The 27,822-nt window shown below is 39.2% G+C and overlaps 1 protein-coding gene across 1 annotated transcript; it reads right to left on the reverse strand.

Annotated features, from left to right (window-relative positions):
- Nucleotides 1-991: 991 nt before the first annotated feature.
- LCP2 (lymphocyte cytosolic protein 2) lies at nt 992-27,822 on the reverse strand. The gene is made up of 21 exons (XM_014270955.3): nt 27,493-27,822; nt 24,943-25,005; nt 22,369-22,415; nt 16,887-16,952; nt 16,009-16,040; nt 14,949-14,983; nt 13,509-13,713; nt 12,713-12,813; nt 11,784-11,853; nt 11,433-11,516; nt 10,638-10,663; nt 10,534-10,553; nt 10,324-10,428; nt 9,365-9,395; nt 8,711-8,723; nt 7,582-7,702; nt 5,203-5,252; nt 4,168-4,265; nt 3,244-3,327; nt 2,110-2,265; nt 992-1,445 (listed from the first exon to the last, which is right to left on the reverse strand). Exons 1-21 carry the CDS (start codon nt 27,568-27,570, stop codon nt 1,323-1,325), a joined length of 1,608 nt encoding a protein of 535 aa, XP_014126430.2. The 5' UTR covers nt 27,571-27,822; the 3' UTR covers nt 992-1,322.

Below are 27,822 nucleotides of genomic sequence, written 5' to 3' on the forward strand. Positions count from 1 at the left end.
AGCTAAAGAATTTTTTAATTTTATTTTCCACCTTTATTTTTGGGCTCATAATTGCCTGGAAATGAACTTTGCTAACTTTGAATTCCAGTTCTTACCTAAACATCTTAGAAAGGACAACTTACAAAACATATCTCTATAAGGAAAACTGTCTATGAAATCTGATTATGTTATCTGGGAAGCTTTACAGATTCTATGAAGGTATTTTCCACCTTGAATTTTGGTTCCAGTGTTTTAACAGATATAGACACCATGGCTTTAAAGAAGAATAAATGTGAAAAAATTCATAATTATCAAACCAAGATGTTGTCAGCCCACAAGGGAGATTGAAACCCAAGGCAAATGGTTGGATAAATCCCACTTAACAAAGGGGCTTCAGTGTTCCTCAGCTACAACTTCTATTTTTGAATTGTGAGTGTTCCCTTTTTTCTTTAAAATATACAGTAAAACAGAAAGCAGTTGTGCAAGAGGAACTAAGTTTGGCCTGTCTGTGCTTTCTAAGAGATCTGGGGGATTCTGCCACGTAAGGGTCACATGGTGATAATTTTGTTGATGTGTAAAAATGCAGTCCCTTGATTCAGCCAGAAAGACACAGCTGAAGAGAGATGTGTGTGGAGAAAATCTTCTTTCTGAGTGAGGTTAGGGAATTGTAGGAAATCCAAAATTCCAGTTGAGGGCTGAGGCATGGGATCCCCAGTGCTGTGGCAGGATGTGCTCTGTGGCTGTGGTGTTTTCCTGGAAATGTGGGAACAAGCAGTTCACAGCTCAATAACCCAGACACAGATCCTGACAGGAATCTGCATTTCCAGGGCTAGAGGGTTTTTGGTGCCACTGAAACCTGTGTTTCTTTCAGATCTGAGTTTTCTTTTCATAGAAATGAGGAGAGTTAGATTTACTGAGGAAAAAATTGTGTTTTGTCTACTCCATAGCTTTGACAATGTTTGAGTCTACTCTGTATCACTCCAAATAATAAAATTGCTGCTGCAATTCTGATCCAAAAAAAGATCTCCTATGAAAGTAGAGGCTTGTATGGATATTTATTTATGGTTCATCAAATTTGGTGTGGAAATAATTTCAAGAGGATATACATATCTTGGAAGATAAGAAATTCTCATGTGCTCTATGATTAATGGACACTTTGTAGGAAAATTATATTTGTAGAGTACTCTATTTAAGGCATAATTTAAAAATAACATAGTCCTTTTTCTTTGAAACTGTGAATTTTAATGACTTCATGATTTTAGTTTGCTGAAAAGGAAAATATCTTCAAGTATATAAACTTCAGGAGGCTTCAGTACTATATGTGATCTTCTCTAAAGTTTCATTTAAATATGTCCTGCAGCATATTTTAACATGCACTGGTTTCTTGAGCCTCTGTCTTTTCCATCAATCAGAAGAAGGGGTGTTCTTTGGAAGTGGTCGATGATATCTGCTACAGAAGAAAATTCCTGTGGGATGGAAAAAATGAGAAGACTAAGGCCAAAATGTCAGAATTATTAGTAACCAGTTGAAACAAAAGGTTTATTTAATATTCTAAACATTTATCAATATTATAAATATATATAAGGTCCAGCTCAACTGTTCTCATTCCTGTCACAATCTGTAGCTCAGTAACTCTGTGTACAAGCTGCTGCAATGTTTTATAATTAATTTACATACTCTTGGTCTGTTTAACACATGCTGTTGCCACTGTGCTTGATGTACTTGAGAGATGAGAGGTGGCTGATGAGTTTGGGTTCTGTCCGGATCAGAGCTGCCAGGGATGTGCTGAGCAAACCCACAGTCCTGCAGGCTGGGGCTGAGCCACCAGCCTGGGAGCAAAGCTGGAGCTTGGCAGGTATGGATTAGCTCTCAGCTCTGCATTTCCCTTATCTGCTATCTCAGTGGGAAACAAACATTCCCTAACCAGGCACGTGGATTTCTAATGGCTGTGTCCTAAGGCCACCCCTTCATTCCCTGAGTGCAAACAGCATAACCTGATTCTGCTTCCAGCAATACCAATATTCTCTGAGACAAGAAGCACAATTCCAGCCAGGAGAACAGTCACCTGGCACTGAGGAATGAGGCAGGAGATGCCTTAAAAAGAGAAGCAGTGTGAAAAACACAGATTACCTCTTTTCCTTTCAAGCCGGTTCCTAACAAGTACAAGTGCTCCTGCTCCTGGTAGCGGATCTGGATGTTGTACACTTTGTCTCTGTACAGCACCATCAGGACATAGGGGTGAGTCACTGTTTTCCTTGAGCTGTCTCTCACCAAAAATGTTCCATCCTGAAGCAGGAAAAAATGAAAGATGACAAAGAGCAGACACTCCTGAGTTTGATCAGTGTAACACCTCTCACTAGAGCACTTGTGCTTCTAAGTGTTTTTCTTTCTGAAATCTTTTTCTTTTCTGATAAGAGACACTGCACCATTAAAGCATTTAGATTTTTTGACAAATGTATTGTCTTTCAGTTTGCTGCTTCTAACTTTCCTCTGTTACAAAAGCAGGTTCTAAAGGAAGGTAGGAATGGTGTTGTATGAGGGAGAGATTCCTTTAAAGAAGGAAGTGAAATATCAAAGACCAAACCTCACATCACTTTAACCAAAAGAGAAGTTCATTTCCGCTAAGTGCCAATCACATTTCCTACATGATGGATTTATAGACAGCTTAAAATAATGACACTGTGTAATTTAGGTAAAGGCAGTGATGCTGTACCACTCTCTCTGCTTTTCCTCATTTCAGATTTATTTTGACAATTCTTCCATTGAAATCTCTTTCTTAAAGGCACTGAATGGGACCTCATAAATTGGACTTTGGTACAAGTCACTGGGATGGTACACATGCCATCTTCAGCTCATGGCAAGTGCTGTGAGGCAGCAGAGGGTAACCACAACTCCCACAGGATTAATTCTATTTATTATATTAAATATTAGATATTATTTTTATATTTATATATTTTATATATAATATATATTTAATATATGCAATATATTATTCTCTAATGTTTATTTATTTATTATTTTAATAACATATTATTATCCTAAATATATAATTAAACATTTCTTTTTAAATTATTTATTTTTAAATTAAATTAGTTAAACTATAATAAATATTTATTATATTTAAATGCATTCATTTCTATTTTATATATTTAATATTAAATTTTCTCTATTTAATTTATTTCCACATGTTCAGATGAGCCTTGTTTGAAGCTGTAGTTCATTTTGTTGAGCTCTGTGGCCCAGACAGGGGTGGGGTTGCAGTACCTTGTTTATCCTGCGCAGCGCTGCCTCTGCCTCGGGCCGGCTGACAAAAGCCACGTACCACTCATCCTTCAGAGAGCCCTGGGGCTGGGACAGGACAAGGACAAGGACAAGGACAAGGACAAGGACAAGGACAAGGACAAGGTCAGCTGCCAGGGAATGGCAACATGCAAATAAGTACAGAGAAATTGCAGTGTGAGGGATGTGAGGGTCTGTGTGCAGAATCTCTCTGTGCAGATCATGCTGCTCTTTATTGTGGTATGGAAAGTGCTGCTAAGTTGTTTTAAATTACCTGCTCACTTTGGTAAACTTGAAAATATTACAGTTATAGACATTATGCCCCTGCAATGTTGCTAAGGTAAGCTAAGAAAACAGGTATTTCCAAATACTTTCAGTAAAAGATTTCTTTTATGTTCTTTTTATGTTCTCTTTTGTCTACCTGGACACTAGGCACAAAGGCATCCTTTGCCTTCATCTGTTTGTTTTTTAGCTATCATCTGAGACAACTCTGCAGACTTCCTGTAAATGCACTCTTTATGATTGCCCACCAGTGTTACCACCATGAGTGGTTTGCTCTAAACTTGTTTTATTTAAGGAAATGTGAAGCAAAAATGCACTTAAAAGAGTGAGTCCTTTACTCATCAAAGTTTTATGGAAGGAGAACTGAAAGTTTGATACTACTTGAAGGCAGTTGTGCAAAACAAGTAATCCAGAAAACAAGTATTTTTCTTATTTTGCTCTTTTGGGGTTCAACTATTGTTGTTTTTCTTGATGAGGACAAAATAAGGCGCTACAGTTTGACACAGAAAAGGAAACTGAAAGCACTCAGCTGTGTCCTGACAGTGACTGGAAAAACAACTTTGAAAGGTGTTGTCTTTCAAAGCCAGAAAACTTGGTGTCTTTACAGTTGTGGTTCATGTTTTGTACCTCGTCTTGCTCTGTGTTTGCCTGGTGAACAGTCTGCCTGCTGGGAATTGGCAACGGAGGTCTCATGTCAGCTGGGCCTCTGGAAGGAGATCTGCTGCCTTCAGAGGTACAAAAGTACAAAAACAATGTTAAAACCAGGAAAATCATTTCATCTGTGCACCTAGGGTGTAGGATCTTGATTTCATGGAGCATAAAGTATTTGTATCACCTGGGTGTAAATAAAAATCATGTGAATAGTGCAAATTACCAAACACCCAGTGCAAACAACTAAATAACTATTTAGTGCAATTGAACACCCTGGTACTGAGATATCTAGAAATTATTTGAAATCAGATTTAGGCTTCTCTATGAGAACCAGGTTCTTTACGTAATTCCATCCTTCGTGCAGAGGGAATTTAACTGAGCTCTTGTGGTTCCGATTTCCATAAAAACAAATGAACTTGAAATAGGGGTGACATTTTATCAGTTTTTGTACCACAGTTAGTCACTTGAGAGCATCTTGGTTTCTTTAGAGACAGAAGTAACATTGTCTCTTTGCAATCCTTGCCTTCTCAGCAAATAGAAAGTAAAAAATGTCTCTGTAGGACATTGACAGCTGTTACCATGTGCAAAAAAATGACTTGTAAAGCAATTGATGTCTCAGTTTTCTTTTTTGTTTTTTTCCTTACAAGATAAATATGGAGTGTATTTCACATGAAAAGCATTTGCTAACCTTTTTAGGGAGTATTAGCATACCACAGTGATTTGCATAGGTCAGCTCTCAGTACTGCACAGAAAAGGATGGTTTTATGAAGGTTTGACACTGGTTGAACTGGGCAGGAAGCCCAAATTTCATGGGGAAAAAAAGCCCAAAGTCTTTGATTCAGACTAAGTAAGATACACAAGATGCCTTTCAGGAACTTGATAGTTTTCTGTTCCCAGTCCAAGAAGAAACATCCATAGGAAAAAAAGCTTTTCTATTGACTTCACTGAAACTAACTTTCAACTTTCATCCACTTAAACAAGAAAAACAATGTAAGGATGTAGGATACAAACCTGGATGGAAGCGTGGTGGTAGAGAGCCAGTTGCAGACAGGTTTCTAGCACTGTTTAAAAAAAAAGAGTGGTCAGTATAAATACAACATTTCTGTGCTCTGATCACCTGATCTGGACTTTGTGCCTGCTTTACAGAATGCGAGAGCCCCTTGAGACCTATGCAGGGTGAGGAGAGCCTTTTCTTTTCTTCTTTTTATTTTTCTTTCCTTCTTTTTGTGGAAGTGGATCCACCTTTAAGTTTACCTGGAGCTCAGTATCTGGCAATAATGCAGTCAGTAAAGGCCACAGAGACTTCTGCAGCAGGATCAAAGCAGGAGAGCATTGAGCTTGAGGAGTTTTCACAGGGAATGGTCTGTCCTTCCCCAGAGCAGCAAGCACAGGGAGCAGCTCTCCACCCCTTTCTCGCTGCAGGGTTCCACTTACAGAGTTGTTACCCTTGCAGCTTCTGTAACATTGTTGATAAAAATGCAGCTTCACATCTATGTTGCAAGCTGGAAAGGGCCAGCAACACCAGGGACTGGGGCATCTCCCACATGAGGAAAGGCTAACGGAGCTGGAAGCTGAGAGCGCTCAGGAGAGATCTTTTAAAGCACATAAATATCTGAAGGGAGAGCCAGGATCTTTTCACTGGTGCCCAGTGACAAGACCAGAGGTTCCCTCTGAACATCAGGAAACATTTTTTAATGTGAGGGCAAGCAAGCACTGGAGCAGGTTGCCAAGAGGGTTGAGGAATCTCTCTTTTTCCTTGGAGACATTCAGATGCTATCTGGATGTGGTACCAGGCAGCCTGTTCAAGGTGACCTTGCCTGGGTAGGGGGTTGGACCAGAAGACATCCAGAGATCTCTGCCAACCTCAACCAACATCCAAAACTGCTGAAAATGGAGTCCCACTCTTCAATTTCTGGGAGGTTTTTTGTTTCTTCACCTAATTGAGAACAAATTGCCTGCACTCCTTACCTTTACTCTTCATATTTCTCTTCTGCTTAAATGAGCTGTTAAAAAGGCTCTGAGATAAATATGCTAATTTTGTTTGCACAACAAAAACACCCTATCATGACTTGATTTATGGGAGAGAATCAGTCAGCCCGGGGGCCTCTGCTACAGCAAAATTTGGCAATGCTCTTTGAGTATAAGCAGAAATGTTCATCATAGGAATAGTTCAATTTGCATATGACCTTGCTATTGCTACTGCAGTGTTTGTTTTGGTGTCAGCAGTTCCAGAGAATGATGGTAAATGTGAGGAATTCATCAAAGAGCCATTAAAAAAATACAGATATTAGAAAATGTGCATCAGACATGGACTCAAAGAGCCCACTCTAAGTCATCTAAGTCTGTTGCATGGTACATCAGAAATCAAAATTTAATTAGGGGCTCTTCTGTCTAGCAATTGAAGCATAACAATCAAATATTTGTGAGTTGAAGCTGGGAAAAAATTGCAGCAAAGTTCACAATTTTAAATAGGAATTATCAACCATCCCAGTAATGATTTAGTAAAAGGGACATGAAATTCTTTCTGATTCAACTCCAGACAACTGAGTTTGTGGAGTTTTTTAGTTTTGAAGTGTGAGGAGTTGCAGCTCTACCACTTAAGGGGTCCTAGAGTGTGCAGGACCCCTTTGTCCTGAATCCTGCCTAGTTTTGTAGGAGATGATCCCTTCCCAGAAGGACTGGTCATTCCTATGGACCCTGCAAGCAATGGGAGAGCAATGGGTGTCTCATGAATGGAAGCTTTGTACCATGTAGGGTCTTGATGCTTTAGGATTTAGCTTTTCTATTATTCACACCCTGCACTGCTTTGGTGTATAACTCTGAAACTCCATGGCCTGTCAGTTGCTGTTCTCACATTTCATTGAGATAAAACAGTTCCTCTCTAGGCCTGGAACTCAAGGACACCTCACTGTCTCAGGCCCCAGAGATGTAAACAACAGTGAATGGAGGGCGATAACTTGGAGTAAATGACTTCATTACCTGAAGCTGTAATTGGAGAATTAACCCCTGAGATGTAAATGAACCAAACTTAAAATTGTCTGAAAAACTCGTGACCATCTTCCATCCTCGGTGTAGCCCCTCAGAGGCTTTTGACTGCCCAAGGTGAACCTACTGAAGGCCTTCAATAAATACCTGCTTTTATTCTCTTAAGTTTGTCTAGCCTCTGTTTTAGGTGGCCACTCCAAGGAATCAGTTTAAAAACTTCCTTGCCATAAAACAGAGGGATTCATGGTTTTTTCTTGGTTGCCTGATACAGAGCTTCAATTCTATAGAAGATTCTCCTGGATAGTAGGAACAGCACTAATTACCATTCTGTAGAGGCACAGGCTCAGTAATGAACTACCAAGAGACTGAGATTCAAAAGGAATGACCCATAATGGTGAAACAAACCTTTCTGCAGCAGGAATGCTGTTGGATCCTGGCTTAGGTGGAGGCTTGAGAGATTTGGGTGGGAAGGCATTGGAGCTGTATGGGGGCAAAGACAGCTGTGGCACTGGTCTTTGTGGGGCACCTGTGGAGAGGAAGAGAAGGAAACTTAAATCCTACATGAGATATTCTTAAATGAAGTAGAATGAAGAAATTCTGTCACCTTACTGCTGTTTGATTAGATAAATATAATGCAATAAACATCCTTGCTGTGTTAGTTACAGACTGGAAACTCATATGGTCAGCTGAGAACTTAAAAGTAGGTATTAAAATTAAAAATAAACTGGAACTGGCTTGAGCAACATCTACATTTTCTAGGTTATGTTTTTCTATAAACCACAATTCAGGTACCTTAACTGCAGAAGGTAGTACATGTTTTCTGTCACATTGGTTCTAGGTAGCAGAGTTGATATCACCCTTTTGAGCATCATTCTGAGACTTCTCCCAGTATGAAATAAAACATTTTCCTTTTGCGGTGTCCTCAGACCTGAACTAGCAGGAGTGGAACAGATTAACTGTGCTCTGCACAGCTTAAATAACTTTATTCTTTATGGAGGCTTAGGGCAGTGATAATTCCCAGAGACATTGGCCAAATGTCCTGCTTCTGTTATGGAGTCACTTTACCAACTCACTTGCAGAAATCAGCATTCTGTAGTAGTTTATAAACACTGGTGGCAAATGGAAGAAGTTCTGTTCTGTTCATAAAAGTGACTAACATTGCACAGAGCCAGCAGGGTCTGCTGAGGACTGGGAGACACCAGGTTTCTGTTTCCAGCTGTTTGAGGCTGTGTGCAGAACACAAATCTCTCTAATGTAATGTACTTCAAAATAAGAGATCCTGCTGGCTGGTACCTGGCTGACTGAAAGAAGGTATTAGCTATTGATTTCCTGGGGTCTGTGGCTTTCATATGTCAATGTGCATCAGGCACTTTAAAATAATTCTGCTGCCTATCAGGGTACCACCTGACTTCAGAAATGGCTTTAAGGAAACAACTGAAGTCATTTCCTTTTTACTTTTTTTTTATAATTATTATTTTTTAGAACTAAGACAAAGATGATTTCAAGTTTGAAAAATCACTGTAGAAATACTTACTGTCTTCTTCATCCTGGGGAGCAAAAAAAAAAAAAAGTAAATTATCAACATATTATAGCACAATTCTTGGGAATATTTTACCAAAAAAACCTGAACATTGGTCAATTTTAAGCATACAGGGATTCTAATATCTACAACATCACTTCCCTCTAAAATATTGGGCATTTTGTCTTCATGCAACACCAAATAATTTTTTAAGTTTTTAAAGCTTTAAATATTTAAACAAGATGTGTGGTAGATGTCCCATAATGCATCTTGACATAAAATAGTCAGAAACTCTCAGGAGATATAAACTTTCCTTAATCCTTCTAGTAAGTGTAGACTCTCAGAGTTATCTGAAATTGAAACTTTTAGATCAGCTTAAGCTGAAAAAATTCCCAGAAGCCAAAATCTTTTTTAAGCAAAATCACTTCTCCCATGTCACAGAAGAAATTCTGGCTTTATTCTTCCTGTTATCCAAGATAAAGTTCTCAGGGAACAAACTGAGCTTGACACAGAAGAACTGTTCAAAAACACCCCATGTGCCATGAGAGATCCATGAGTATTCCTTACAATTTATGGAAGAAACAAGATTACTTTTCCAGCATTATTAGTTTATACAGGTATTTAATTTTACTGTAACCCCTATAGTTTAAATATATGCTTTATACTTACTTCATTTTTCTTGTGTGGTGGCCAACTGTGCCTGAAATGAAAACAAAACATTCATCATAGATGGAATAAAACTCATTCACTTCATTAGGCCAAATTTTCACTAGAACATGAATTTATATCAAGTTTTAAAGGCCAGTGGATGCAGAAACATTTTTTTCCTCATAAAAATATCTAAGATTCTAATTTTCAGCCATAATCTAATGCATTATTCTAGTTCTTAGCCCATCTTGATTTTATCAACAAGGAAAATGTCTGATTAATTGATTTTAAGATTAGAGCTTAAAACAAGCTTGTACAATGATGAAACATTAGTCTTCAAGTCTTGAACTCACTTATAATATTTAACAACACTGCTAGAGCACATCATAAGGATATCAGGATTTGTTTCTCTGATCAATTATCCTGGCTGGTTAGCAGATCTCAATTATTTCTTCTCTTGTTTGAAGTACAGTCAGTGTTCAGCCCCCAGGTGGTGTAGAAAATACTGGGGAATGATGCAGCTCTGCTAGAAAGCGCTGGGGAATGATGCAGCTCTGCTACAAAATGCTGCTGGCTGTTCAGAAGGAGTTTTGCAGGCTAATAAAATCAATGGGATGAAAGTACAGCTTTCCTTTTCTAACACCCAAAGCAATAGCAATAGAACTCTTGTAAGAATGTTCCCTAGAGCAAGAACTTGCTCTGCTGGAAAAAACATGGATCATCTGTATCTTTGTACAACTGGGGAGTGAGTCATGCCCCACACAATGGCTCTTCCAGATATGACTGGAGAGAGTTTTTCTGCCTTCACACCTTTCTGCAGCTTCAAGCACATCCTGTGCATATTTATGAACCAAACCTTTGATAGCCACAGACCCTGCTGTCATGCAGTACCAGTAAATCAGACCATCCTGTGTTGCTTGTCCATATTTTTGTTAACTTTCATTTCTCCTTTATTGAATTTCAGTGAAATGAGCACTTACTTTCCAGGGCTTTGCTTCCTTAGGGGAGGTGGGTTGCCTCTTTCATATCTCTCACTTGATGGGACAGGAGGTTTTGGCATCATTGCTAACTGTTCTCCCAGGGATCTAAAGCAGGAGTGAGATGATGAAATGAAGGCAAAAAGCTGCTTATTAAGAAATAACTGGGGAATAATGGCAATGAGAGGATCATTTGCAGAGGACAAATCTTACCTTAGCTGTGAAACCAGAGGCTGCAAAGCAACAAGGAATAGTTATGAGAATGTGTAAGTGCATCAAAATAGGCAAAAACTATCAGTAAACACCAAAAAATTTACCTTCTCAGGAATGACTGGCTTCTTCCCTGAAAGCAGAAAAGGCTTACATTTAGAAAAAAATGGAAGTTAATTAATTAATCTTCCTATGAAATAATTGAGTTTTGAATAAAATTGAAAGTTAATCTTGCTGGTTGAAGAACTCATATCCTGAGATGTAAGCCAGAAAAATATTTTGGCTTTGCAAGTGATGGTAAAATTGCAATCTCTCTTATTGAAGGGAAATGTAAACATTTTCAAAGTGGCACGTGTCACAATCACACTATCTAAGGTTCAGCTTTGAACTACTGGATACTTTCTTGCCATTATATAACAGATAAGAGTTTAGATAATAAATAAAATTGTAGAGTCATATCTGTAGATGCTTTTTATAATGTGGTTTTCAGCTCTGAAGGAAATGCCATTTTTTTCTGTGTCTTATTAATTCTCAGCCTTCTTTTAAGTCTGTTGCCACATTACCTACAGCAGGGTATGCAGTTTCATTACCTTTGTATGCAAAGGTGATTTCCTCCTTTAACCTACTAAATATTTCCTTGTTCAATCACTTAGGTGTGCATCAAACCTTTATTGCACAGGCTTCTCATAATGTATTTCTGTTCACCTGTGTGACCCAGGGTTGCTGTTTTCTACATGAAATTTCTCTCCCACTTTGTAAGTTCTGCTCACAACATTTATTCATAAACGTGTTACTTTGATTATATTTGGTTGAGCCTTGTTCTTTTGTATTAATTATCTACAAACTGATGATTTTCAGTAATTAAAGCAACCCCAGTGATATTAATGTGAGCAAATACTGACCTGATCCTGGGCCTTCTCTTTCATATGGGGGAGCAAGGCGATCCAGAGAGGGTTTGGTGCTTCTGTCTATAGAAGGAGCTGGGGCTAAACACAACAACTGTGTAAGATCATTTGCTGGTATAGGTCAATATATCTTTATTTTGCATAGATTAGAACTGGTGTAACTTCTTAAAACAGCAATTCAGACTTGTATGAGTACAATTGTATCAGGACAGTTGTACAGACAGTTGTTCTTACAACAACAATTCAGACTCCTGTATGAGTAGCAGAAGAGAGTGGAACTGAGGGAAAAGAGGAAGAGTGTTCTAGTCTGTGGGAAAGCTTTACAAAGAAAACAGCAGCTGTACTCACGTTTCAAAGGCTTCATGTTTCTGTCTCTACTCAGGTCATTGTTGCTTGGTGGAGGAGGGAAAGCTGGCAGCTAGAACAGATATTTCACAAGTGGTTAAAATGTGTCTTCACCTTTTTGTTTGGAGTGTATTAACCCCACCTCAGTCATCTGCCAGTCTTATGTGGCACAGCACAAGGAGCAGTCTCTGCTCACTGCAGGAAGGACAGGAGCCAGGCACCCTCCTGGAGCATGACCAAAATCCCTGGTTTTTGTTGGATGCAGAATTGCCTCCATCTGCTGTGCCTCCCCACACTCCAGTGGGATGTCCCCTCAGGAAGGGGAGGTGCATTGTCATAGGAACAGGAGCTCCAACAACCCTGCTGTACCTCTGTGACACTGCATCAGTCCCTCCATTACATCCTAAACCTTTACTTTTGTATAAATTGGTAGGTTTAGTGTACATCTGTTCTGCCAAACACTGAACCTATAGTGCCAGCTGTCAATAACGCAACAGTTTTCAGTTTTGAAGTATTCACAGCAGGAAAAAAAGGAATCAAATCTTGGTCATCAACGTTCTGATTACCCAGTCTCTTACACTTTTAGGTGGTCCTAATTCAATTGGGAAGCACTAGAAGTATTGCTTGGAAAAATATAACCTTGTTTTCAAAACAGAGGCATCCCTTAAAAGTATTTCATTTATGTGGGAGAGGCATTCACAAGTAGGTGTATATCTCCAGTGTAAGAATCAATGAAGTAATATAAAATAATTAAATATATTTCTCCCATGAAATCGAATTGTTCCTTGAACAATGGCCACCTTGTAACAGCGTTCAAATCTGTTTTGATGGCTTCCTCTTCATACACTAGGTGAATAAAAATGGCCCTGCACTTGGACTCCTAAGAAGGTCCTGGGATAGGAAATAGGTGAGATATGAAGACAGGAACATACAGTAGCACTTCTTCCCCCAAATGAGGCAGGGCCAGGTCTCTGGGGCGGTACTGGAGGCTGATGTGGAGGCTGATGTGCTGATCTGGTTGTTGTAGGTCTGTCTAAAGAAAACAAAAATCCCAAATTAAACAACTACCCAGAGCTTGGTTATTTAATACTCATTCAATCTTTATGACAAAGAGCCCTTACAAGAACCTGGCTACTGAAGTTAATAAATCATCAAGACATTGCTGTAGGATTTGCCTGGCAGTTGCTTTAGGATCAGTGTGTTGTGTTGGGAGTTCCAGGCTGCTCTGTCCCTGTGGGGGTGACTCCCCTGCCAGGCTCTGGGCCACAGCATTCATTTCATTCCCTGCAGCACAGATTGTGAAACACCAGCCAATCTGAATGGCAGCACTCCACACATCCAGGCTGCTGAGAATTCAGACATAACACAGAAATGACGGGTAGGGACAGCTGATTGTTCTTTTCCCAACTTTCACTGGAGTTTTTTGCCATAGCTGTGACAACCTGCTCTGTCCAAGGTTGCTCTGCTAAAGCCACTGCAGCATGTACATGTGTGTGATTTCACACAGGTTCAGATCAAAGGCCAAATAATGCACACATCACACAAAACTAATCTTTATTCCAGCAGAGCTTGTGCAAAGTAGAAAATGTAACTTTAAAAGTCACAACTTTAAATCTTGCTTATGAACTACACCGCTACCTTCAAGGAAAAACCTTCTATATTCCATTATAAGCCACCTAAAATGTGGTGGTAAAATCTTATTAATAGCACTTAATTTCTAGTCATTACCTATGTAATCTGTGCTGCTTGGAAGTGACTTGGCAGGAAATATGACACTGTGATGTGCTTCTTCATTATTGGAAGGAGGTGGCTCGTAGCCATCGCTGTCATGTTCTGCTTCCTCAGGCTCCTCTGTTGGTGATTCATAGTCAGCCTCATCTTCCTTTTCCTGGTCTTCATCAGGGCTTTCATAATCATCATCATCATCATCATCCTGGCAAATGAGCATAAAAAGTGGATGCTGGAAGAGAACACTAAACCCTGCAGAGCAGTTCCTGGGGGCCTTTCACTGTGGGATTTTTCACTCTGGAAAATACCAAACTTTTACAACCACTTTGAGGGGGAAAAATCTGTTGAAATAATACAGGGAAAGGAAGAAACTTTCCACTAATGCATTAGTGGGGCTTAAGTAAGGAAACAAATATCATGTGATGACAGTGAGTGCAGTGGGAGGTCAAAATAAGGTGCAAGTTTGCTGAAATGCATGAAGTGTTTTAGGGAACAGCCAAGGCACCAGCAAACAAGTCAGTGTTCCCAGGAACACGGGAGCAGCAGTTGAGGCTGCTGATATTCATTCTTGCTTTCTAAAATCTCCTCTACAGCATGCAACCCAGCTTGTGAAAATTATTCATAAAAGCTGAGGTCTTTGATTTGGGTCTTGGTGTTGTCCTGACCCAAACCAGCCTCGTTTGCAGGACCTCATAAGGGGACAGTGTCTATATGGTCACTGCACATCTGTGCAATCTGCCAAGGCTTGAGAGGAAAAGAGGCCTCCATTTGTCACTGGTACCACAGCTGGAGTTTCCAGAGTCCTGTGCGCTGGCACAGAGCCCAGTGCTCTGTAGGTGGTTACTTTTATCTCCTGTGCTCCCAGAATAGCAGCCAATCTCCTGTGAACTTAGTAACAAGTGGCTTCTAAAAATGCCTCTCCCTCTTATTTTGGGAGAAAAGCCAAAGGCTAACCATTAGCACTGGTTAGCCTCAGAGATCTTCAGAAGCTCAGGCTGTGCATCAGCAGCTGGGGTGGGTGTTTCGCCTAAATACCTTGTGGAGGCATTTCCTATGCCAAAAGGCAGAAGGAACTTCTGCAGGCTAAATGGCTTTTAAAAATAATACTGTTCAACAGGTTGGGTCTAGAAAATAAAATGGCAAGAATTTGCCACTGAATAACACAGCAACCTCAGGCACCTCTTTTAAGAGAATGAAACAGGCATGTAAAACTCAGCTGTGGTTCTGTGGGGAGCTGGTTGTAGGCTGGGAGCTACAGGAAGGCAGTAGTAAGGCAACACTGAATTTCTGGGGAGAGCCTTTCTCGGTGAGGAAATCTGTGTGCAGCCACTCCCCTCATTCCTGCTCCTGCTTTTCCTCCCCCAGCTGTGCTGCCCAAGCAGCCAGGGCAGGAACAGAAAGACCCCTGAGCCAGGGGGGTTTCTTCACCCAAATACTCACAAAGGAAGACCAGCCACCATCATCCTGAGCATACCCTGTGGGAAGAAACACAATTCTGAGCATGGACACCTTTGTCAGAGATGTTACAACTTGACAGAAAGTGTGGGAGAGGTTTTACAGAGACTTCTGTGAGCCAGAGAAAAGTTTGATAAGAGAATAATAAGAATTTCCTACCAAGGTCACTGACACAGAAACCAAGAAAGAAAGAAAGAGAAATAAGAGAAACCTGCAACTGCCTGTTCCTATGAGCACTTTATTTGTCTCATGACCAATGAGTAAAGTGTAAACTTATGAGGTTTGTAAGAGTGTATAAAAAGCATGCAGGCTATCATAAAAACAGGTCTGAAGCCTTCTGAAAATGGAGTGTTGCTTTGTATTGTGACCATGAGAACTATGAAAGAAAGAACCCAAGCAATGCCAGGTGAGTTCTGGACCTCAGGGCTGTGCCACAGGCAGGTGCTGTTCTTTCAGAGGCAGGCTGGCACTGGTGAGGGCATGTCCTGATTAAAACCAAGACAAAGCTGCCCTGCTGTGACATAATCTGGGTGCTGGCACTTCACGTTTGTCCCACTTCCAATTTTAATTATATAATTTGAAATAAAATGCGTTCAGAATGAGCCCAGACTTATCTCCTTGTTTAAGGCTATTTTAGCTTTCATAAAAGAAGGGTTTGGGTTTTTTTAAACCTCAGTTCCCTCTCTAATACAGTGCTGCTAGGAGGAAAGGCAGGAGGTGGAGATGTTGAAACAGAAATATATACACACTGATACAATTTATTGGGTTAAATAAAGACATTTTGACTATTCTCAAAGGTAAAAATCTCTGCTTTTGCCTTCCTTCACTGTCTTTTCTCTTTAAAAACACTTTTTCTTACTGATTGTCCTGAATCTACATCTTTCATTTTTGAAACTTCTTTATACTTTCATATTTTCATTTATTGTTTTGGGTGTTTGGTTCCTAACCCTGCTCCCATCTGTTGACTCTACTCTGCAAGTATTTATTTAAAATTTTAATATTTTTAAACACTTTTTGTTGTTAGGGTCTGCCAGTATTCACTCACCTGTGTTTTCTGGAGATTTTTGTGTTTGGGCCCTGTAGCAAAGATACAAAAAATAAATTCTTTCTATTAAATGCTTGATGCTTCTATTGCAAATAAAGGCAATAGTTAACTGTCACAGTAGAAAGAAGTTTACATAGATGAGTTTAACTCTGCCCAAAATGCCAAAAACACATTAGCTGATATTTACATAGAGAATTCTAATAAAATCTAATCTGTTTCAAGAAGAATTGAAGTCAGAGAAGTCAGGTTTGAAGCAAGGGGACCCAGTAAATACATTTACCAGTCCTGAAAACAGAAACTTCAAAGTCAAGTCCATAAATGGAAGGTCAAATAAGGTTTTTATGGTTTTCAGTTCTAGTTTTGGATTCTAGTGAATGGAAATGTGTAAAATCATGTTATCAGCTGATGCAAAACCATGTTTTGTAGAGTGGACTTGGTTTTCATTGGGTAGGATCATAAATTGTTCTTTTCTCATAGAATATTCTTGCAAATTTTGCTCTTCTTCTATTGTGAAGGTTATATTCAGTGACAAATATTAAGAATTAAAGAGTATAATGATGTATAGATCTGTGGAATGCATTAATGATGATTTATTAATAATATATGTCTGGGCTTCATGGCCTTCTTAAGGGCTGTGTGCTCAGCTGGAAAATTGCAGGAAATGTGCAAATGTTACTTGGTTCTGGACATGGCAGAAGTGTCTGGGGTGTTCGTGGGCTTAGCATTTGGTATTTGATATCAGATGGCATTAATGAAACAGAGCTTTATTCTATAGAATTTCCAGGCTGCACTTCTGATCAGGCATTATTGATCAAATTCAAACCAGTCCAGGAAAGATCTGAAAGCTTTGAAGAAGAAAGCTGAGTTGTCTTACTCACCATTTTGGAAGGAAAGAGAGCCTCCCTTCATTTTTGTTTATTTCTTGGCTTAATTTACTTACAATTCTATTGGAAAAAAGAACAAAAATAGTTTTAAAAAAACCCTTGAAACCTATCACTTGTCAAAGCACAGAAATTATTTTCTTCACCATTATCCCTCAGAATTTGCTAAATTTGATCAGATAACTCATGATTATTATTTACTATGTGATAAAAACACTGAATTTACCATTGTATTGCTAAGTTGTGCTACAGCATATCCAGCTACAAACTAGACTGGTTTTCCCTTGGTAAAACCTCATGTTGTTGGATTGTGATTGAAAATAAACATTAAATCCAGCAAACCTTAGGATCTTTGGGTGTTGAAGACATCACACTGCTTCAAATAATGGCCAAGGCATTTGTATGATTTTGCACGGAAAAAGCAAATAATGCTTCAGGAAAACAGAGCTTATGGCTGCAAAACCAGGGATTAAATGTTCCCTAAAACTCTTCTCTATTCTTTTTGTGTTCCTTCCTCTGCAGCCAAGCAATCCCTCCAGCAGAGAAGGGGAAAGGCTGATCTCATTCCATGTTTTGAGACATTTTCAGTGCATGGCAGAAATATTAATAGAATATCAAGAGGCTATAATTTTATGCCTGGAGAGATCTTTCCAAGTGGAGCACAGTCAGTACTAAGATTCACAGGGTTAATTCTACTGAGAGACCAGAATTTTGCTCTGCTACTAATGAAGTTTGCCTTTATGACTATTTTGTTTCCAAGAAAGCTTGGGATGAGCCAGGATCTGATTCTGAATTGTCACTATTTCTTATTGAGGAACATCCAGCTTCACTGTTGTTTCCTTTTGCTGCAGGGGACAAGGAAGTTGCTGTGTGAATAATAAATTCCATGTGAGACATCAGGAGATGTCCTGGGGTGAGCAGTGCCCTGCACACATCAGTGCTTTGGTCAAAAAGTGAGTTATGGAATTTGTCTGTGGCTTTTTCCCTGCTGTAGAAGAGGCAGAGGATCTTTCAGAATGTTGGGGTTTTTTCAACTAAATAAGTAAAATAAAGTTCTCTGGTTTTGGAGGTAATGATTCTTAGAGTCAACTTCCCTGGATGTGAATGAGACTTGAGTGTTTGGAAGCTTTCTGGATTAAACCTGGGCTATGAGCATTTACACCAACTGATTTTTGAGGAAAAACTGAGAGGAAGAAATCAATCATCTCATCTTGCTGCCAAAAAATTAATCATATCATGCTTAAAATACAGTGTCTAACCTTTACTTCTAGTTTATTTGAAATGCTTCAAACCAATGGCTCAGAGGGTTTATTAGAAGAAAGCAAATTCTAGGAAGGTCAGGCTTTACAAGCAACGTTCTCAGGGAAGATTGGTGCACTGAGCAGCTGAGCCTGTCACCCTGTGAGGAAGGAAGTACCAAAACCACACTGCTCTCTGAGCTGTGGGAGTGGATGATAGGAGAGGATAAGGCAACAGCACTTGCAGAAAATGTTACTCAGACTTCTCATTCTCTTTCTACCTCCTCCACCAGTTGCTAAACTTAAAACTGGCAGGAAGTTGAAATTTTTGAAAAAAAACCCCACACAACCAGCCCCCAAAGCAGGACTCCAAAACTGGCTTTAGTTCTCTCAGCAGCAGATACTGCTCACATGAGTAGAATCCACTCTACATGTATTGGGACAAAGGGCTTAAAATGGGTAAGAGAGGTGGAATACAAATCCTCTGGGGCCAGGAATTTGTTGACAGTTGCATATTGAGCACTGCCAAAAGCATAATTGGTGATCCAAGTCTTTGGTTTGGTTTTTGAGAAGACTCAGCTGGGCAGATGCAGTGCTGTGTTATTGGCCTCAAAACAGACTGAGCACCAGTTCTGTTCTAAACCTTGCCACAGCCTTTAGACCCCAGCTGAGAGCATGAGTTCACAGGCACTGATATCTTTTACATTTTTAATAGAGAAAGTGCAGATTTCTCAATTTTTATGTTTGCACTTTTACTCTTCTGAAAGTAGAATGACTTTCAGACTGTGCCATGTTTGCAGGCTCTGGCTGTGTCACACTGAGCTGGCAGAGGCCAGGAGTGCAGCCATGAGCTTGCTGCTGCTGGAAATTTCTGGAGTGTTGTGGGATATGCCTTAAGATTTTTCCACAAGCCTGGAAATTCCAAATCTCAGGTTTGCCACGAACCTGCCACTGCAATAGCCAGAGGGATCAACAGCATCTTGAAAATTTGGAATCTTTTTTTCTCAAAATAGTAAACAATAGGAGTGACAGACTAATTCCAGTGTTTATATCATTGTTCAGGTGTCAACCAACCACCAGTGTTGTTTTTAATGAAATCTTTGCTTTTTCTGTTTGTGAGTTCTGACCACAATAAGTAAGGCACTGTTCTGCCGAATGTGCTTTAAAATATTTTGCAAGACTCGAATTTGTTCTCCACAAATATAAAATTTCATTACTTTCTCTGACTGGCAGTAGTGCTAAGGAACAATAGAAAAATTCTATTTTTCTTTTAAGCTGTAGATTGGCCTCTTGTTTCACTAGATTTATTATCAAAATTTTAGCAACACCTTCATGATTAGGTTAGGACGGATGGTCAGTGTCTGCTCTGTGTAAAATCCACCAAATCCCTTCCCTGTCTCACCAGTGTTTCTCTTTCACGACTGCTGTTTGTGAGGATTCAGGTGTGTATATAAGCATAGTGGCATTAATATTAACTTTTTAAGCAAAGTTTTCCAGAAAGAGTTCAGCCCTTTCAGTAGAGAGTGCTAAAGATTTTAAGAAGTTATTTTCATTTTCAAAATAGTGCTTAAATGTGTGGTTTTTTTGGTTTTTATAAAGAAGCCAGAAGTTTTCTGAAGACGTGCACTGGTAACAGGGCTGGTAGAGATGAAATTTCAAAATAATAATTCATTAGTAATAACAGAAGGTTGTAGAGTTTTACAATTAGATTCAGGAAATGACCTGTCATACCTTGTAATGACACCTGTGACCTACTTTTGATTCTTGAAAAGTCACAGAATCATCCCCAAGTAATGACACAGTTCTGTTCAAACCCTGAGCACCTTTAGCAAGCCCACACACCCAGCTCAGGAATTCTGTACAGATGCAGTCTGGGCTTTGCAAACCTTGTGTGATTCCAGGTGCTGGCTCCACTTAGGTCAGAATATTCCTGCTAAATTTACTGAGGAACAATCTCTCTTGTTAATTTATCCTTTATTCCTTTGGTCACTGGCCAGGGCTGTAACGCCTGCTGTTTCTGTTGAGCTTTTTGCAGGGTATGCTCAGGTTTTAGCACTGCTATTAAGTATCAGGTAGTGTAACCATAATCCACTAATCCCTCTTTCAGTTTGTAGAAGAATTCTCGCTACAAGCAGTTGAGGTTTGCATTATGATACAAAAGAAAAGTGTGAATGTGTTCTAGCAGAAGTCACTACTTTGTGTTTCGATGAGGGTGTGGAGGTTCTGAAGTAAAGAAATTAATGTTTAACAAAATGGCAGATTCTTCTGCCCATTATTCTCTCCTGGAGGGTTGTTTTGGGGTTAAGTGAATTTTTGGTTTAATGTTGTTGTTATTTGTTTTGTTGGGGATTTTTGGTGGTTTGTAGGTTGATTGTTTTTAGTGAGAACCAGTTCTCTTCCCTAGTAAAGCTCTAAATTCTTGTTTTAAACAGTGCCATTACATGGAAGACCATTCTGCATGTATAATCACCACATTCCAGTGAATATTTTGCTTGTTTGTGAGTATGAAAAAGTTCCAGAGCTTTCCTTCAGATTGAAATATCTACTTATTTATTCAGTTCCTCAAGCTGTGCACCAAGCTTCACTCTTCTTTCAAAGCTCTTGATTTCAAATTCTTTTCTTGTTGAAAAATTCAAAAGCTCTGAGTGAAAAGATTGTTCAGTTTCTACTGGGGTGTAACACACGAGAAACCCAAAATACCTGTCTGAAAAGGGCAGGTCACTTTTTCTGGAGTGGGAAAATGAAACTTTGAGGTCCCAACAGGTTTGATGAGGAGATAGGAGCAACTTCACATGGTTATAATTTCATTTTAGTGATTCACCTGTGGCATCAATATCTCAAACAATATCAATGTTTGAGTTTCTTAGACCATCCACTGACCCTACTTTTCTCTCATGAATTTGAAAGGAAATCACCAGAAGTTCTCAATATTAAAAGTTCAGACAATGAAGACAAGAGGTAATTCTGCCAAAGGACTGCTAAGGTGGGACAAATTATCAGAGAATTACAAATTCTACACTATGGTTAGATGAGTCTGTCACAAACATCTGGTCTGTCATCAACACTGTTAAATGTTTCTTTTAATTGAAAGTGAGTTCAGAAATTCTGAGACATCAGAATTTAATGAGACATCTTCTTTAAATAATATCTGGACCTCCTTACTAACAGATTGTATACCACCAACCCCTATTATCAGGATATTTATTGTGTGAAAATATAGATGTGATTTTAAGAAATATGTCACATCCAAGGAAATTTCAAATTCAGTCCTTCATGTCTGCTCTGAACCAAGGGTGTCCTGCTGGGTTCAGCTCTTCCCACCAGCTCACCCATGAGCACAAAATTTTTCAATATTCTTGTCTTCCCTAAAACACCTTCCACAAGCTCTGATACAGCTGAAAAGGCAAAGCAATTTGTATCTTGTGTAGCAAAATCAAGATATCCATGAAGGGAGAGAGTCTGGAACTGGGAAATGAGCAACAAAGACACAGTTATGCTGGAAAAGCTCGAATTCCCTTTTTTCCCCCTCCTTTGATTGAAGAGCTCCATGTGAGCTCCAAGGTTAGAAACCTTCTACCAGCTTAAATAGGTAGCAGAGAACTCATAGCAAAATAAAATCTTTCATTTTACACCATGAAATATTAGAAGAAGTAAATTTATCCTACTCAGTATTGACTTAATGGGATTATTTTTCTTCATTTAGTAACTTCTCTGAAATGATGGAAACTGTTGAGATGAACTGGAAACTTTTTCAAGGCCTAAATCCACAGAGGCTGAGAAAGCTATTGAACATTGAATCACATGGTCCAAACTGATTTCTCTTGAACACCCACCTAAAGTACATGAAAATAATTTCAAATTCTCAGCTGTTGTGGACATAACTGACTTTTTTCCCCCCTTTAAGTTAAAGTCAACAGTTAGGCAGTGAACAGTTAAGTCATACTTCAAAGGTAATACTTGCACAAAAGTTTAACCTTTGTGGAGCTTCTGTCACTCAAAGCATTTATGCACAAGTTCTTTTGAACATCCCCCAGACAATCTCCTTGTATTGTATCATTTTGCTTGAGCAGTCATGACAACATTCATTTCATTTTGGAATATTCTTCTTTTTCTCTCAGTACACTCCAATAAACAACCTCTGACCAATCACTCACAAATCATTTGCTTGATATTTCCTATGAGACCTCAGTGCAAAACAGCTTAAATAATTTTTAACAATAAAATAGTTTGACTTTACTTACGGCACTCTGAGCTTTGGGAATTTCTGAATATCATTTTCAGACATGTTCTGGAAAGGAAACACAGGGGACATGTGACAAAACTGTCCATGGAACACCCTGTGACTGATCCAAGTCAGTCAGACACATGTATTCAAAATGTGGCATGAATTCATGTGGTATTTATGTGACTTCAGAAGCCAGGTATATTGAATTCTTTCCTGTCTGGACAGTGAAATTAGGCAAGATTGTGCATGATTGCAAAATTTGAGGGGAGAACTGCAGATTTTAAAATACAGAACCTTTGGCTGTTCTAAGAACCTTATCTGTAACAGAGTACATGAAGAATCCCATGTTCTAGGGGACACAGAGCTGGAAAACCCCTTGGACTTAAAAACAGCCTTGGCAACCTAAAAATTCCTTCCAGAAGGGATGGGGGAGGATGTTTGTTCCCCCTGACCATAGCACAGCCCCTGGACTGAGGCTCCCCTGACTGAGATGTGCTCTCTGGAAACCTTGGTTTGTCTGGAAACCTTTCCTGATGCTCCTGCAGAACATCCCTTCTCTTCCTCCAGCATGTGCAAGCCACACTTGGGACAGATTCAGGCATCATGAAGAGTTTGGATTTTGCTGGTTTAGTGTTTTGTTTAGTTAATGGCAAGTTTAATTAATTATCTTTGGAAGAGGGATGATAGTCTGGTTCTTTTTGTCTTTTTTACTGGTTACAATAATAGGTTTCTATTTAGACATTGGTTCACAAAGCTGTCAGTGTCAAAGGAGAGAACAAATCTTATCTGTGTTTTTCCACACTATTTTGCCTCTGGGAGGAGTGAAACACAGGCTAAATACGATGCTTTTATGGAAATGTACTGCAGTACTTCCTGAAGAATCATATTTTTTTCTAAAGGTTTTTTAAGCTTCTCTCTGGAGTTCTATTCTGGTGATAAACCTGACAAATATTAGAGGTATAACCTCTTTTACAAGGGCCACATTTCTGTTTTAAATAATAGAGAATTTTATTAGAATAAATTGCATAGAACCCCTTCGTTTTTATCCCCACTGCATCTCAAGAGGGCTTTCCTTGTGGTAGCCAGAAAGGTGACTCTGAAATTAGAATGTTATTCTGATTAATTTTAGAGCAACATTTTTACACCAGGTTTATCATGGAGATCTGACAATAGCTACAAACCCAGCAGACACTCAGGCTGAGCAGCTGCTTCTGTGCAAACGTAATTTGGCAGTTTCCAGCCACTCAGAAAATGCAAAAAGATGTTTCTTAGGAAAACCATTCATAGAGAGAAGCAATTTTTTTTTCCAGATTGCTTTGTACTCTGGAATATTTTACTGGACATTTTCCTCTGTTTAACAAGTGAACCTTTTCCTTTTTTTTCCATTATACAAATGCTAAGTAATTCAAAAGCTTAAAAAGAGTCTGAGCAGACGTGAGCAGCTGCTTGGCTCGCTCAGTAGAAAACATCCTTCAAATCTGCTGGGATGCCTCTGAAGAGCTGCTGCACCCTGAGCTAATATCAGAAACACTCTGGAAATAATAGAAAATCACAAAAATCACTTAGAAATCACAGAGTTATTGCCCTTTCTATTTGCACCTCACAAACTGCCAGAATGTCATTGTGCTTGCAGAGGCAGAAGTCCCACTCCAGCCACAGATCCTCAGTGCTTGAGCTGAGATCTCCTGGGGGCTGGCAGGATAAATCCCATGACAAATCTGAATAATGCTGACTGCACCCTCCAGCAGCAGGGAGGGATCAAATCCTGCTCCTACAACAGGAGCTTGAAAATGTTTATGTTTTGTTTCAAGGAAATGTCAAAAAACCCAATATTAGGACAAGTAAATGAAAAATACAAAACTTTAGAAGAGGTATGCAGAGATCTCCCCACTATGACTAATTAAATAGAATAAAATTACTACTTCTGGGGAAATAGAATGGTAAATATTTGAAAATTAAAGCAAAAATCAGTAATATAGTAAAAGCTCCTACACATCTTCATGGGTGTGTATTTAAGACCTGGAAACAGCTGCTGTGTCAGTGGCAGTTATCAGCTTTTTTTCTAAAATTAAGCCAAGCCTAGAGCGATGTTGATTTAAAGCCACTGAGACTTTGCTTACTAGTTTTGATGCTCTTAAATTTTACTGCTTTTGTGTATTGCTACAGAAGAAATCCAATTTTATCTATAGAGGAATGAAGGAGTTATTCCAATGAAAGGCCAGTCATTCTGAGCAGGGCTGTGTCTTTAGTATGAGAGGATAATAAATAAATGTGGGGTTTCTATAGTTAATATTTGAAAACAAGAACTTTCTACATTCAAGAATTCAAGACAAGATTATTGGTTTATAGAACTTCCCTGTCAGTTTAAAAAATACTAAAAAATATTCATATTGAACAACATGCTTGGGCTCCCAGCATTCCATATTTAAAGCAAGTTGTCTGGCTGATTTTAGCAAAAGCATTTTACCTCCCATATTTATACCCCAGTAACCACCTGGGAGGTGCCTCTCCATCTGCCACTGCAAAATAAGGAGTCAGAAACATCACTTGGGTGGAATTTTACAGGAAGGAATTTTACAGCTCCACTTACCAAAAACCTCTGTCCATTTATGCTGTGCTTCCTCACGACTTTCTCACAGTCCTTGTACTTTAGCTGCCAATGAGAAGATGATTATTGCACCCTTAACTATAAGAATCAATTTAAGACACTTAAACATATGTCTGGCTTTGAGCAGATGCTTTCAAGATACCTTTTTGTATGCTGTGGCCTGCCTAAATGGCTCATTTTGTCCCATAAAGATGGATTTTTATGACAGAAATCCTTCAGTGAACTTAAAGGTTTTCATCCATTTAGGAACACGTTATTCCTCACATTTACAAAGCACCTCACAGTTGCCTGGCCCAAAGAAATAGCTGAAAAAATGGATTATTGTGGTACTGCCTGCGATGAGCAGCTGCAGAAGCAGAGCAAAAACCCTATTATCCAGGAATACTAAAACTGACTGATCCCAGTCACAGAATTCATTTTTGGGATCAAAAAGCTCTCACTTCTACATGGAAATCTCACTTTTTAATCCTGGAAATTATCTACAATATTTGTAAAGCTTTCCCACAATATTATGATTTCCAGTAGCATTTAGGACAAGGACATGAGCTCTTTAGAAGCTGCTCATGCACAGGTTGATCACAAAGCAAGACATGACTTTTAAACATTTCCAACAGTTGTCCTAGGTTTGGTTTTGGGGTTTTTTCTGGGTTTTTTTGGGTTTGGTTTTTGGTTGTTTTTTTGGATTTTTTTTGTTTGGTTTGGTTTTTTGTTTGCTTTTTGTGGTTTTTTTTTTTAATTTAAACAGTAATAGCATAATGTAAGAACATAATTTATATTTTTGATCTGTGTCAAGTTGGTCAGGTCCATATCAGAAGGAGCCCAAAGAGCAGGCAGACAAAGTGACTTTTGGAGACTTCAAGACAAAAGAATGATTTTTATTCTGTCTGAAGCTTCTGTCAGTGAAAGTTCTGCAGACAAAAGACCTTGTGCTGCTGGGATAGCTCCCCTAAAGCAGAGAAATTACAGAAAGTTTTATGTCCTTTGCAGTCCTATCCCATTTTTCACGTTAAGGTGTAACATTGTAACTTGGTGTCCGGATCCTGGAAACAACCCAACAGCAGAGAGAAGAATTTTAGGAGCCACCTTCAGTTATTCCTATGAAGAAACAGACTTAACTCTGGTAAATATTTTAGGATAGAGATTAAAATTTTTGTGCAGGCTGAGGACTTAAACCTGTAAATAATTTCTTTCCTACACTGAATGCTATTGTGATGTTACCAGCACAAGTCTGTATGCAGAGGGAAGCAACACATCACTGTGATTGAGACATAATCTCAATTTTGAAGTAGTTGATAAAAAATGCTGTTTAGTTACTAAAAAATAAACCTTGGACTATCCCAAATATGAACATCTTTGTTTTTCTAAACAAAAAGATCAGAAATTATTTGAAAACTTGGTTCATTCATTCTCTGAGTTTATCTCAGAGATAATATCTCTGAGTTTATATATAACTCTGAGTATACAATATTCTCTGAGTTTATCTCAGGGATAAGATCTGGTCACTTGTGACAGGTGCCCAGAGCTGGCTGACTTGGGCTGACATTCTTGTCTTACCCAGATATTTTAGATTACTTAAACAGCTTTTGCCCTGATTTAGCTCCCCAGGAATGGAATGCCATTATCTCCATTCTGGAGAGTATCTTGATCACTAGAAGGGAGGCACCACAGATAAATATGTATTCAGTTATGGCAGAACTTACAGTTTTATCACTGTTCAGAGTATTATTATCAGATCTCTCAGAAAGCCGTTTTTTCCTTCCTAATTTCTTGGAAATGATGGTCCAGCTTCCCTCTGCACCACTGTTGTGATGTTTTCTGTACTTGTCTGAAGTTACCTGTTGATAATGATCTCATCTGTTCCATCTCCAGTTTTTGGTTTCACTTTCCTGTGCCACCAACTCCCGCACCCTAAAATTAGGGGCTTGTAAGTAGTTGGCAGTTTCACTTCTCTGGAGATTTGGTAGACACAGATTCAATGTTTGATCTGCTCATCTTTATTAAGTAGTTCTGCATTCTACTATCAAACTTGCCTCAACGCCCCAGATTAGACTCTGACAGAGTTATAGGAAAAAAAATAAACTTCACATTATTTCAAAATTAAGCCCGAGGTGTGCCAAGTTTTACAAGTCTAGCCATGGATGTGATTAACGAAGACATTCAGAGGCTCATTTGTTACACCCAGCAATTAGGAAAAAATATCACTTCTGAAAATCATTGAAGATGAAACAGAAAACTTGTAATCTTCACACCTTAGTGCCCTCCACAGCTGTTAGTGTGTGTTACACCAACAAGCATTGTAGCAACCTGTTTATTTTCTCTAACTAAGCCACAAGTTTCTCTTATACCCAATTTAAAAACCCCTTTCAAGATTCATTTTCGCTGACCAGTTGAGCTCAACTCCTCATTAGACACCGGTTTTGCTTTTCGTTCTGCAGCGAGCTTTGCCTATTATAAAATACCTGAATTTAACCCAGCCAATGTTCCAGCAGTTTGCTCCTCCATCAGATGAAGACAAAACAGAGCCAAACTCACCGTCCTGAAATATTCTGCTAAGTCATCTGGGTCCCAGGTGAGCACGTCGGAGCGGTAGGGGAGGTTCCGCAGGTCCATGGTTGGTTTTCTCCCCAGAGCACCCAGGAGTGTTCACAGCCCTGCTGCCAATGGCACAGCCATGGATTCCCTCTCTGTGGCCACTCCAAGGAATTCCTCAGCCAATCTCCAGATTTCAATCTCCTCTCTGTCAAGGAATTGTTCTGGTCAATGGAAATTGTGCTGTGAGTTGGTTCCAGAGAGACACAGCTTCCTCTGATACAAAATGGTCTCTGCTCTGAGAGGTTTCAGCTAGTCAGCCTCACCACTTCC

This window comes from Zonotrichia albicollis, chromosome 15 (assembly GCF_047830755.1).
Source record: "Zonotrichia albicollis isolate bZonAlb1 chromosome 15, bZonAlb1.hap1, whole genome shotgun sequence".
Lineage (NCBI taxonomy): Eukaryota > Metazoa > Chordata > Aves > Passeriformes > Passerellidae > Zonotrichia > Zonotrichia albicollis.